The sequence below is a fragment of the Saccostrea cucullata genome, unplaced genomic scaffold (genome assembly GCF_032062105.1).
Source record: "Saccostrea cucullata isolate Sc308-1 unplaced genomic scaffold, CSIRO_AGI_Scuc_v1 ctg12923, whole genome shotgun sequence".
NCBI classification, from domain to species: Eukaryota; Metazoa; Mollusca; class Bivalvia; order Ostreida; family Ostreidae; genus Saccostrea; species Saccostrea cuccullata.
The window spans coordinates 1-11,729 of record NW_026921329.1 but is presented as its reverse complement, the minus strand read 5'-3'; the positions used below and the strand labels follow the sequence as shown (position 1 = coordinate 11,729).

The 11,729-nt window shown below is 37.2% G+C and overlaps 1 protein-coding gene across 1 annotated transcript; it reads left to right on the top strand.

Annotated features, from left to right (window-relative positions):
* Positions 1 to 5,233: 5,233 nt before the first annotated feature.
* LOC134259730 (uncharacterized) lies at positions 5,234 to 11,718 on the top strand (the record flags this gene model as incomplete). Its single annotated transcript, XM_062742328.1, has 3 exons — positions 5,234 to 6,243; positions 6,328 to 8,268; positions 8,466 to 11,718. Coding segments are annotated over exons 1-3 (6,204 nt in total), but the record flags the coding sequence as incomplete, so codon positions are not given.
* Positions 11,719 to 11,729: the final 11 nt, after the last annotated feature.

Sequence of the window (11,729 nt, the reverse complement as noted above, 5' to 3'; positions counted from 1 at the left end):
GCCGACTATTTCGACAGTGCATGCATAATGCATCATTATTATATAAATATAGTGATTTTCCTTGACATGCTGGACTTATTGAACATGATGAAAAACAAAATTATATAAAATTATTAATTTAAGCATTCTGTTAAAAAAGTGTTTCATATTTTGGGGAGAATTATTAATGGTATAAAAGATGATAAAAAACATAGTCTGAATGAGTAATACTGAGAATTTTTATTCATTTATGCCATAAGGAAATATACACTTGTTTCCTGTTCCCTGGCAAAAAAAGGGGGTGAGTAGGGAAAAAGAATATTTAAGAAATTATTTTCTTTTCAAAACTCAATGGATGCAGGACACATAGCCTGTAATAACAAGAAATCAGTTAAAATATTTGAAAGCATGTTTGTTTTTATAGATTCATAAATTAAAGTCATCCTTTACATTGTGATGTATTTTCAAGATTCTTTGAAATGAGTACAGGTAATACCTTTCAGAGACAACACACTAGCTGTTCATAAGCATGCTTTGAAAAATGGTCCATGTTAATCATGCACTTTTTAGCTCACCTGAGGCAGAGCCGAAGGCTCAAGTGAGCTTTTCTGATCACATTTTGTCCGTCCGTCTGTCTGTCCGTCCGTCCGTCTGTCTGTCCGTCTGTAAACTTTTAACAATTTTGACCAAACTTGGTACAAAGCATCATTGGGTAAAGGGGAATTTAAATTGTTAAAATGAAGGGACATATCCCCTCGCAAAGGGAGATTATCAAGAAAAGACAAAAATAGGGTGGGGTCATTAAAAAATCTTTCAAGAACCACTGGGCCAGAAAAGCTGAAACTTATGTGGAAGCATCCTGGTATAGTGTAGATTCTAAATTGTTCAAATCATGACCCCCGGGGGAAGGGCGGGGCCACAATGGGGAATCAAAGTTTTACATAGAAATATATAGGAAAAATCTTTGAAAATCTTCTTCTCAAGAACCACTGGGTCAGAAAGCTGAAACTTATGTGGAAGCATCCTGATATAATGTAGATTCTAAATTGTTCAAATAATGGCCCCCGGGGGATGGTTGGGGCCACAATGGGGAATCAAAGTTTTATATAAAAAATATATAGGAAATATCTTTGAAAATCTTCTTGTCAAGAACCACTGGGCCAGAAAAGCTGAAACTTATATGGATGCATTCTGGTATAGTGTAGATTCTAAATTGTTCAAATCATGACCCCCGGGGTAAGGGCGGGGCCAAAATTGGGTATCAAAGTTTTACATAGAAATATATAGGAAAATTCTTTGAAATCTTCTTCTCAAGAACCACTGGGCCAGAAAGCTGAAACTTATGTGGAAGCATCCTGATATAATGTAGATTCTAAATTGTTCAAATAATGGCCCCCGGGGGATGGTTGGGGCCACAATGGGGAATCAAAGTTTTATATAAAAAATATATAGGAAAAATCTTTGAAAATCTTCTTGTCAAGAACCACTGGGCCAGAAAAGCTGAAACTTATGTGGAAGCATTCTGATATAATGTAGATTCTAAATTGTTCAAAAAATGACCCCCGGGGGAAGGGCGGGGCCTCAATGGGGAATCAAAGTTTTACATAGAAATATATAGGAAAAATCTTTGAAAATCTTCTTGTCAAGAACCACTGGGCCAGAAAAGCTGAAACTTATGTGGAAGCATCCTGGTATAATGTAGATTCTAAATTGTTCAAATAATGACACCCGGGGGAAGGGCGGGGCCACAATCATGAATGGGGAATCAAAGTTTTATATAGAAATATATAGGAAAATTCTTTGAAAATTTTCTTCTCAAGAACCACTGGGCCAGAAAAAGTGAAGCTTATGTGGAAGCATTCAGGGGTAGTGGAAATTCTAAATTGTAGGAATCATGACCCCCGGGGGAAGGGCAGGGCCATTATAGGGAATCAAAGTTTTACATAGAAGTATTTAGGAAAAATCTTTGAAAATCTTCTTCTCAGGAACCACTGGGCCAAAAAAGCTAAAACATATGTGCCCATGGAAGGATCATGGGGTAGTGTAGATTTCAAAATGTCTAAATTATGATCAGTGGGGTAGGGTGGGGATGCACTATGTATAACAAGGATGAAATCTGGTAAAGAACAGAATGGTCAAAGCTTCTCAGGTGAGCGATGTGGCCCATGGGCCTCTTGTTTGTCAGGTATGTTGAAGTTTTGTATTGAAAAAATCTGAGATTCATTTGCGAAAACATTGTTGGACAAATTAAGTATTTTTGCCCATAATACATGTAATGAAAATGTAAATATAAAACTTCTAGGGTCAGAGGTTAAATGTAGGGTAGGACAGGTGACAGCTAATACTAATATGAGTATTTTTACTTTTGTCTTTTATCAAGGTACATATTTAAGGAAATTGACCTGGTATTTTGAATATCAAATTGAAATAAAGAGGTCAATTGGGTCATTCTGGCTACTACTAGACAAACTCTGCTAAGATTATGACAGGTTGGGACCACTCTACCAAATGGGATATAATAATCAGTTTGAGATATATTAGGGCTTGGTATTTGCCTGAAATTTTGTATTGCGGTATTTTTAACTGTATTGCGATATGTATTGCAATATTTTCAATGTAATTTAAATTGCATTTTCTTGCTATATATACTTTAATTTACAGGCAGAATGTACATTACTATGATAAGTAACCAACACGGAAAAATATCTTGTTGAAGTTATGCTCTGAAATGTTCCCACAAAACAACTTCTGCCTTGCTAAACATGCTAAATGACAAACTTTTTAAAGTCCATTTTTATATTTAATGACAAATTCCTTAATCTAAGCATATTGCCAATATATCGATATTACAAAACCGTATTGCGATACGATACTTTTTGTCACTGTATTGCAACATATTGAAATATCGATATCAATGCCCAGCCCTAGGATATATCCCAGGCAAACTTTAAAAAAATGTTTGTTTGAAATGGCCTGGAGGGTTTCAGACACAGTAGGGAGGGAGGGATTTTTAGCTCACCTGAGCTGAAAGCTCAAGTGAGTTTTTCTGAATACATTTTGTCCGGCGTCCGTCTGTCTGTCTGTCTGTCTGTCTGTCCGTCTGTCTGTAAACTTTTCACATTTTCGACTTCTTCTCAAGAACCGCTGGGCCAATTTCAACCGAACTTGCCACATAGTATCCTTGGGTTAAGGGAATTCAGGTTTGTTCAAATGAAGGGCCACGCCCTCATTCAAGGGGAGATAATTTGGAATTAAAGAAAATTTGGTGGCATATTTAAAAAATCTTCTTCTCAAGAACCACTGTGCCAGGAAAGATGAAACTTATGGGGAAACATCCTCAGGTAGCGTAGATTCAAGTTTGTTCAAATCATGAACCCCGGGGATAGGGCGGGGCCAAAATGGCCGACCAAAATTTTATATAGAAATATATAGGAAAATTCTTTAAAAATCTTCTTCTCAAGAATGACAAAGCCATAATTCATCATATTTATATGGAAGCATGCTCAAGTAGTGTAGATTCAAGTTTGTTCAAATCATGACCCCCAGGGGTAGGGCAGGGCCAAAATGGCCGACCAAAGTTTTATATAGAAATATATAGGAAAATTCTTTAAAAATCTTCTTCTCAAGAATAGCAAAGCCATAATTGATCATATTTATATGGAAGCATCCTCAGGTAGTGTAGATTCAAGTTTGTTCAAATCATGACCCCCAGGGGTAGAGCGATGCCAAAATGGCCGACCAAAATTTTACAAAGAAATATATAGGAAAATTCTTTAAAAGTCTTCATTTCAAAAATAGCAAAGCCATAATTGATCATATTATTATGGAAGCATCCTCAGGTAGTGTAGATTCAAGTTTGGTCAAATCATGACCCCCAGGGGTAGGGCGGGGCCAAAATGGCCGACCAAAGTTTTACATAGAAATATGTTGGAAAATTCTTTTAAATCTTCTACTCAAGAATAGCAAAGCTATGATTGGTCATGGGACTACTTTTGGATTTAAGCTTTTCAATAGTAAACCAATTCTACTTTTTCCTAGCCACAGTGCTCAGATGAGCGATGAGCCCATGGGCCTCTTGTTATTACCCCGCTTCGAAGGAGAGGGAGTATACTGTTTTACCCTTGTGTGTCTGTCCGTCTGATCTGCAGTCTGATCATAACTAATTTTTCGTCGCTGTTTTCTCAGCAACTACTTATCGCAGATATGATAAATTTTTACACAATCTTCTCTGAGTTATTCCATACAGCGGGATACATTTTTTCAATCCAATGTCAACTTCCTGTTTGTCTGTGCATTTGTCCGTTTCGTAACAAATTTTTATGGCAGTTTTGTCAACAACTACTCATTGCAGATGCTTGAAATTTTTAAAGAATCTTCTCTGAGGCATGCCCATACAGAAGGATACATTTTTGTTCAAATAATATGTCAACTTCCTGTTTGTCTGTGAGTCTGTCCGTTTTATACATAACAACTTTTTGTCGCAGTTTTCTCAACAACTATTCATCGCAGATGCTAGAAATTTTAACACAATTTATTTTGGAGGCATACTGTACAGTGGGATATATTTTGTTCAAATCCGATGTTAACTTTCTGATTGTCTGTGCATCTGTCCATTTCATACATAACAAAATTTTCGTCACAGTTTTGCAAGTAACAACACATCACAGATGCTTGAAATTTATTCACAATTTTCTCTGTGGCTACCATCCAGTGGGATACATGTTTGTTTGAATACCATGTCAACTTCCTGTTTGTATATGCGTCTCTCCGTCTTATATGTAACAATTTTTTGTCGCAGTTTTCTCAACAACTACTCATCACAGATGCTTGATATTTTAACAGAATTCTCAGGTATTTGTTGGCCTAGAATCATCAAACTCTGTCAGTGGATACATCTTGGGTTTTCGGAGAATGTCAACCTAAAATTAGATCACTGTTTTTGACATTTTATGGCTAGTTTTATGTATCTTGGGTATATTTGGTCTAGAATCATCAAACTTTGTCATTTGATGCATCTTAGGTTTTCGGAGCGATTCAAGGCCCTTGGGCCTATTGTTATCCTTTTGTCTGGATTCAATTGATTTTGCTTTCAAATAATGATCTGGGTTGGTTGGGAGACAAATGGTGACCCAATTTGTGGTGAAATACATCTCCAGGCATGCGGATTATGTATACGTTAATGTCGTCATATATAAAAGATCTAATAGAAATAGGCCAATGGTCTATTTCTTATCATTTTAAATTTATTTTCCAGATGCCTAAGAGAAAGAAAGTGTCAGCCAGAAGGCAACGGGAAGCAGACAAACTAAGAAAAAGAAATGAGAGGGAAAAACTGAAAGATACACCAGATGGTACACAAGCCTTAGAGACAAAGTTTGTTGATCCTTGCGGGACAGCAGATGGAGCTGAGCTAGCTCCTCCCGGTAATTTTCCGGGGCGAGGCTCCATGGGGTTGCCGCCTTTTGAGGAAAAACCCCTGGCCAGGGTGCAGGCCTCACTTCGAGTGAAAATGCATCCACCTGCCCCGAGGTTGCCATCTCCTCGGGGAAGTCGTCTGTTTGTCCATGACGAGGGCAAGGCACCGTCCACTGACTCCCCACCGTGGGTTTGTGCTCCACCGAGGGCACCTGGATCGGACATAGTGCATATGTCTGGTCCAGCAGGACAGGCGCAGCTGGATACCTCCAGGATGGAGGAGACCAGTAGATTATCAAAAGATGAGGGCTTTTTGAAGGAAATTAAAAAGGAATCTGAAAGTAATACTTATGGAATATTGAACAGAGAATATGATATATCGGAAAATATAGAAAGAGATACAGAAAAAATGAGTATAATTGAGAATTTAATAGAAACAAATGATAATGAGAAGGTGGAAAATATTATGGGGAGTGGAAATGAATCTTTTATGAATGAAAATACGAAAGAAACCTTAAAAAAAGAGACAATGGGAAATGTGATTGAGGAAAGATTTGATAAAGAAAAAAGCAAAGAAGAGTTTGTTGTGTATGGTCTAGAGAGGGGGAGTACTATGTCCAGTTTACATGATAGAGGTGTTGAAGGGAATACATTTCAGACAACTCAACCCACTCCATATTCAGTTTCTGTACAGGGTTCTTTTCACCAAGGTGATCCATTGTTTGGGGAAAGTGCAGGAACACAGTGTGTTGCGAATTGTTTGGCAGGGTTAGCATATGATATCTTGAAGAGTGCCAATATTTGGCAAACGGCTGACATGAATAAAATTCTAGTGACTGGAGATGAACTGTATGCATATCTACAACAAAGTTCCACAATTAGAAGCAGATACCTATAAGTGGATGAATTACCACAGTATTTTGAATGCTATAGCAAAACATTTGAGTTTAAAGTTAAACTTTCTGTGTCTAGCTTAATAAGCTTATCAGATGAAGAGCCATGTTATGAGGACTTCAATGCTTTTCCCCTTACTGAAGCTCTTCAAAAGGTGCTAGAGGGAACTCGTGGATGTTTTGTATGTTTTGGAGGAAACACACTCTTAGTTGGGAGAACCAATGAAGGATTTTATACATTTGATTCACATTCACGGTGTTGTAGTGGATATATGAATGTAAATGGAAAGAGTACAAGAATTTTGTTGAGGACTGTACATGATGTTTATTTGCATCTGGTCTCTTTAGCTCTATCCATGGGCTTTACAAGGACTGTTGAATGTGAATTAACTGGGGCATTGTGTTTACTAAAGCAGTTTGGTTTTGCTCCAGTAAAAGAAGATGAGGATGTGTTTTTGTATTCTGACACAGGAATTGGTTCAGCACCAGGAAATAACTTCTCAGGAGATAAGTGTTTTCATTCAGACATGTGCATAGGTTCAGCAGAAGGAAATAAAATCTCAGAAAACGAAGAGAATATTCTCGAAAGTGAGATAAAATTTCTGAGCAAGGAAAGCAAAAGGCAAGATTTTTTCCCTTTGAGTGTCAAAAAACAAGAGGAATTATGCAGACTTTTAGATCTGCCGTATTCTCATTCAAGTAGGGAATGTTATGCAGAGTCTTTGATCGATATGGGTGCACCTACTCAATTTAGAGATATTGTGAGAGATGGCAATTGCTTTTTTAGGGCCATATCATTTTGTCTGACAAATTCTGAAGATCACCATCAGGCAATTAGAGCTGCTGTATGTCAACACTTGGTTCAGAATGAAAGTTGGTTTGAAAAGTGTTTGAGGTGTAATGGAGAATCAGTAAGAGCCTATTTACTTTCAAGTAAAATGTGTGAAGTAGGCATATGGGCTACAGAATTGGAGATATTAGCAGTGTCAGACATGTTGAATGTAGATATATTTACTTTCTCAGACATGAAATGGCTTCAGTTTAAAGGACAAAAGCAAAATCTAGGACCAAACAAACAAAATGAAGCAATTTACGTATATCATAACCAACAGAACCATTACGATGTTGTGTTAAATGTTTCAGCAAGGATATCTGACAATCAGTGTCAGTCTCAAAGTACGAGTAAGTCATATGTGAGAGAGTACAATCTGCGCAGAGTAAATCGCATGAGAATGCGAAAGAAACGAGGCAACATAAACTTAAAAATGTACTCAAAAGCAAATGAAAATCGCAAGAATGCATTGAGGAAGAAGTACCATGAAAACAAAGTGTTCAGAAAAGAAATGTTAAAGAACAAAAAGAAACTCTATTCAAATGCAGATTTCAGGTCGAAAACACTTGCAAGCAGTAGAAGAAGGTATCAAGAAGATGAGGAGTACAAATCTAAATTGAGACGTCAAAGTATTCGCAAATATGCCACAAACTTGAATCATAAGCAAGATGTAAAGAAACGGAGTGTATTGAAATATGAGATGGATGCTAAACATAGAGAACATGTTAGGAAACAGAGTATTGAAAAGTACAAGTCAGATATTGGACACAAAGAGAATGTCAAACACAGAAGTTGTGAAAAGTACTCTACACATATGGAACATAGAGGAAATGTTAAACGAAGAGCATTGGACAAGTATAAAAATGATGAAAAGTATCGAGAAAGGAACAAAGCTGCTAATGTTCAAAGGTACAAAACAAATGTGAAGTTTAAAGAAAAGCAGAGAGAGAATGCTACAAGAAGATACAAAACTGATAGTAATGTTCAATCAGCAATGAAGAGCCAAAGTAAAGTTAAATATCAGTCATCGTCGCAATTAAAACAAAAGAAAAAAGAGAGAGTGAAGAGGCAACGAAAGATGAAAAAGATGAATTTACAAGAAGAACAAGTTGTTACAACGTTCAAAGGAAATGCAGGGAAAGGTCCAGAGTATGTTTGTTGTTGCTGCCATAGACTTTTATTTAGAAATCAAGTTCAAGCCTGTGAACATCAATGTATGAAAAAAATGAACAATCTCGAATTATTTCAAATATTTGTTTACAAACTAAGTATTTGCATGAATGCTCTGAATCTTGCCGAGAAACATGTCCAAGATCATCGTTATGGATTTGTTTCACCTGTCATAGAAAAATTTTGAGTGGAAAAATACCATCTGAGGCTGCTGCAAACAACTTGTCACTGGAAGACATTCCACCGGAGTTGAACAATATAAACAGCTTAGAACAGCACCTTATTGCACTTCACATACCTTTTATGAAGGTTATGGCTCTTCCTCATGGGGGACAAAGGAATATACACGGACCCATTGTTTGTGTGCCCTCAGATGTAACAAAAGCTACCAGTTTACCTCTGCAGCAAGATAAGAACTTACTGTTACGAGTTAAATTAAAAAGGAAGTTGAATTTCAAAGGTTACTTTGAATATCAATTTGTGAATGCAGAAAATGTCTTGGCAGCCTTGGCATATTTGAAAAAAAATAACCAGTGGTATGAAGATGTGACGATTGAAACAAATTTCGAGGAAAATGAAAATTATGAAGAGAACAATGAAGAAAAGACAGAGAACACAAATAACAGTGAAGAAAATGATGAGCAAATGATTGCATTCGATACATGTTTACAGCCTGTTGATGTTGCACAGGAAGTTTTAGATCATTATTTTGATGATGTGTACAACATTGCGCCTGGTGAAGGGAAAAATCCAGTTCGAATGTTACAAGAACCAGGAAATGAGGCTAAAACATTTCCATGCCATTTTCCAAGTGGGAGGTTTTCCTGGAATGAAGAAAGGTCAGAAAAAATAACACTTTCTAGGTATTTCAACAATAGATTAATGAATGCCGACAACAGATTTGCAAAGGATACGTGTTACATTTTCTTCAGTCAGTATATGTCTGAATTAAACCAGGTGATAGAGAAAACTCAAATTTCCCTCAGAAAGTCAGTATCTAAGATTTCTAGTGGTAAATCAGTGACAGCAAATATGCTGCAAGATCCATCTGCTCTTTCTTGTTTGCTCAGAAATGATGATGCAATAAGGTTTATGCAGCCTATTAGGGGAACACCAGCATACTGGTCTGCTGCTCAGAAAGATCTGTTTGCTATGCTTCGGCAGTTAGGAATACCAACTTGGTTTTGCTCTTTTTCTGCCGCTGAATACAGATGGAATGACGCTGTAAGGGTTATATTGCATCATTTAAATGATGATAGGAATCCTGAAGAAATGGACTGGTCAGAAAAGAATGAAGTTTTAAGATGCAATCCAGTTACAGTAGCAAGGATGTTCGAACATAGATTTCACACATTTCATAGAGAGGTAATACTTTCTTCAGCGGAACCGATTGGAAAAGTTGTAGACTATTTTCAAAGAGTTGAGTTTCAACAGAGGGGTTCCCCACATATGCATTGCTTGTACTGGATCGAAAACGCACCTAATATCGATTCTGATGGGGAAGGAGCTGTATGTAATTTTATAGACAGATACGTAACATGTGCTTTACCTTCAGAAATCGATGATTCTGATCTGAGAAAAACAGTTTCCGAAGTTCAGCAACACAGCAAGAAACATTCAAAAACTTGCAAAAAGAAGGGTACAGAATGTAGGTTCAATTTTCCCAGACCTCCATCTCAAAGGACCTTTATTACAAGCCTTCAGGATAATGAAAATGTAGGGCATTGTGAAACAGAAGATGAACATAGTAAGATAAATAAGGCTTATGCAAAAAAGATACTGCTTAGTGTATGGGACAAAGTGCAAACAGAAGGTGAAGAAAACTCCACAACAGAAGAAATATTTGAAGACCTTTCACTAACTCAGGAACTGTATGAAGAAGCCCAAAACATTTTATCAACAAGGAGATCAGTTATTCTAGAGCGCAATCCAAATGAAATGTGGACAAACCAATATAACCGTTGTCTCCTAAAATGCTGGGATGCTAACATGGATATACAGTTTGTTCTAGATCCGTTCAGCTGCATTGTATATATTGTTTCATATATTTCCAAGGCAGAAAGGGAGATGGGAATGCTACTTAAACAAACAAAGTTAGAGGCAGAGGAGGGGAATTTTGATGCTCGACAGACAATGAAAAAAATAGGGTCTGCTTATTTACATCACAGAGAAGTTAGTGCCCAGGAAGCTGTATATAGAGTGTGCAACTTAAAGATGAAAGAGTGTTCACGAAAAGTTGCTTTTGTCCCTGTAGGTGACAATCCTGTACGGTTATCTAAGCCATTGTCTCAGCTGAAAAAGAAAACTAAAAAGGACGTTGAAATAATTGATGATATCGATGACGACGAAGATGACATTTGGATGACAAATATTTTAGAGCGTTATGAAAATCGTCCAGATAAGTCAGAGTTTCATGCCATGTGCCTTGCAGAGTTTTGCTCTGAATTCAGGGTTCTTGCTAAATCTCAGGTACCAAAGAATTGGAACAACAATGTTTTTAAACTACAGAACGAGAAAGGTTATGTTCAGCGGAGAACAAGAACGAAAGCTGCGGTTATAAGGTATCCAAGATTTAATGCTGAAAAAACACCCGAAAAGTATTATCAATCTCTTCTGCAACTTTTTCTTCCATACTGGACAGAGATGCAGCTAAAACCACCAGGGTTTGACTTGTTTAAGGATTTCTACGAAACAGGTCATGTGAAAATAGTAGGGAAAAAATCCTTACAATCAGTGAAGTCGATTGTGGACACTAATCATTCTTGTTTTGGAAAAAATGAAGATGTCATTGACAGAGCTCAAGAGGCCTACGAAATGTATGGTGAACCAGAGGATGCATGGTCACGTTTATGTCCAGAAACTGAGGTGTTGAGAGGAGAAGGATTAGCAAAGAGAAAAGAAAACCCAGTACCACAGGAGGAAGATGTTGACCGTATACCTGAAATGGAATCGGACACACATAATGCAGATGTGCTGTATCAAGTTCAACAAAGTGTTTCCTCCACGGATGAGGCTATTTCTGTACTCCGAAATCTGAATGAAATGCAACGTAAAATATTTTACTTTGTGCGTGACTGGTGTTCAGCAAAAGTTATAGGAGAAAATTGTGAACCTTTCCATTTGTTTGTTACGGGTGGAGCAGGAACAGGTAAAAGCCATCTGATTAAGGCAATTCATTATGAATCGTCCCGGTTGCTTTCTAAATTGATGTCTGAACCACAAAGGGTGCCAGTACTTCTTTCAGCATTCACAGGAACTGCTGCTTTCAACATTGGCGGAAATACACTTCATCACTTATTTGCGTTAACAAAATTTCTCCCTGAACCACTAAGAGAACAGAGTCTTAGTGAAATGAGAGCAAAAATTGGGGACCTTCAAATTCTGGTGATTGATGAAATATCAATGGTCTACAAAAGGTTGCTGTATTACGTACATGAAAG